General features: G+C 51.5%; 1 protein-coding gene across 2 annotated transcripts in view; it reads left to right on the top strand.

Annotated features, from left to right (window-relative positions):
- The first annotated feature begins 803 nt into the window (after positions 1-803).
- Positions 804-2,123, top strand: part of NT5C3A (5'-nucleotidase, cytosolic IIIA) — a 53,813-nt gene continuing 52,493 nt past the window's right edge. Inside the window, exon 1 of one of the 2 annotated variants that reach the window (XM_003788566.3) lies at positions 804-1,053. In XM_003788566.3, the coding sequence (XP_003788614.1) occupies positions 916-1,053 (138 nt within the window). In that variant the 5' untranslated portion in view covers positions 804-915. The remainder of the gene's footprint in view (positions 1,054-2,123) is intronic. The other variant, XM_023512472.1, reaches the window with a different exon arrangement.

Here is a 2,123-nt window from a genome sequence, read left to right as displayed (position 1 = left end):
GTCACTTATATTCGGCTCAGAATAAACTTCCTTACATTGTTTTATAGAGTTTGGGTGTTTTCCCACTAGCATGTTAATTTAATTCTTAAGACCGGGCCCCCAAAACCGAGAGGGGTAGAGGGAAACAAGTTTTCCTCCTCTACAAATATTTCCTTTTGTCCTCCTAAAAGTTGTTCTACCTCTCCTGCACAGACAGACCCCCACTAAGGCAGCACCGCTGGCTCCACAGCGTTAGAGAAATTTCCCCAAGAAGCATCCCTGTGTTCCCTGTCACCCCCAGAGACCAGCGGAGGAAACAGCATCTATTCCTCGGTGAAGACTACACAGACGAGAACAACTGCCAAGTCCTGCTGCTCACAAAGAGGAAGAAGCCACGGAAGCGCTGACGCCGAATGGGATGAAGCAGAAAACCGACAGCCTCGGTGGAAGGGACACCTCCCCACTCCAGCCTAACTCCAAGCCATCTTCGCCCTGTTGTCATAGCACTTTACAACGGACCCTACTGCGCAAGTCAGACGCTGCGCCGCGACGCCTTCTGGGGGTTGAAGTGCAGCGTGGCCGCAGCGTGGAAGGGGATTAACGACTTCCGAGGGGGCCACGGATAGAATCAGATTTCTAGTGGGTCGGGGTTCGTTTGAACCACCACCCAGTCCTCAGTAGCTAAAACAGATTCCCTGTCCCTGCAGCATTCCTCAGACCCGACTGCGGAAAAACGGCCTCCAGCCACGGTGCTAACCCCACTCCTCGGGCTGAGTCCCCGGCCCCACCCCTCTGCGCTTGTGGGCGGGGCCTTCCTGGGGGCGGGGCGTCGCGGGCTTCCCGGTGGCGCGCGCTTGCGCTCCGCGTGTCCGAGGCTTCCAGTGGCCGCCAGCGGCCTGTTGTTTTCAGGCCGGGAGGCGCACTAGGGCCCAGTCCATGGACCGGGCGGCCGTCGCGAGGGTGGGCGCGGTAGCGAGCGCCAGTGTGTGCGCCCTGGTGGCGGGGGTGGTGCTGGCTCAGTATATATTCACCTTGAAGAGGAAGACCGGGCGGAAGACCAAGATCATCGAGATGGTGAGTGCGGAGAGTCGGCGTGACCAGACCTCTTAAAGGCTTAGGCTGGGCGTGCCGGCCACCTCGCCGGCCTCGCCTGCTTGCGAAGCGGCTGATCGAATACTGGTGGGCAGTCACCGGTATTGCCGGCAAACTGGGGGCTCGTGCCAGCAAAGAGCACACAGCTTGGGGGACATGGTTGCCCTGTGTGCGGCGACTCTGCAGGCGCAGTGACCAAGGCTGGATTCTCAGCTGTGGCACTCGGAAACCGGTGGTCTTTGTTGTGTCTCTGTTTGAAAGAGCAATGCAGGAAATAGATGGTTCCGAGCCCACCTACCTCCCTGCAGATGCAAAACCCGTTTCTGCAAAGAGAAACTGCAGGTGCTGAGCAGGTTGCTTCCTCTCTTTCGCCCTTGCCCCGCATCAAACCCTTGCAATTAATCTCATTGTAATTCCCGTAGAGGAGCAGTTGTTTTACGTCGGGCTGTCGTGAGTTAGATTATGAAAATGTGCATTATCTGAAGTGTTTACAGGAATGCCAGTCGATCCAGTAGAAATTCACGATAGTTTCTTTTATTTTAGAATGTTATTATTTCTTGTCTCAAACTCCCAAGAAGTACCTTTGTGTTCGGTTTTTTCTCCAACGCTCTTGTATAAATTCTTAAAATGTTTTTTGAAATTCATTTCCAATTTTGTCTAAAGAGTGTCTCCAGAACTCCCTGTGAAATAAATTAATAAGTAATTTCTTCCAGTGTTGGAGTTGTTTAGTTTAATTTTGTTCTTTAAATAGATCCCATTCAGAAAGACAGGTTCCAAGCTGACGGATCTCATTCAGAAAGACAGGTTCCACGCTGTCTAGCGTTCTAATGTTGTTTACTGGAATGCATAATCTTGTGTACCCTCCTGATCTGCGCTGTACATGTGAACATCTGGGTTCGAGTGTTTGTGATAGAAAAAAGTGAAAATGTAGTACACTGAATAATGTCATTTTAGGTTGTAATACTTGGAATTCTTCAGCGTCTGTCATGTGTTTAAACTGATGAAAGAGACAGTTTGTCTTCTTGGTTGGTATTGACCTCCGGTTGACTATA

Source organism: Otolemur garnettii, unplaced genomic scaffold (assembly GCF_000181295.1).
Source record: "Otolemur garnettii isolate 467f Iridium unplaced genomic scaffold, OtoGar3 scaffold00028, whole genome shotgun sequence".
In the NCBI taxonomy this organism is placed as follows: domain Eukaryota; kingdom Metazoa; phylum Chordata; class Mammalia; order Primates; family Galagidae; genus Otolemur; species Otolemur garnettii.
The sequence above is the reverse complement of the archived record's forward strand: the minus strand, read 5'-3'. Positions and strand labels throughout refer to the sequence as shown.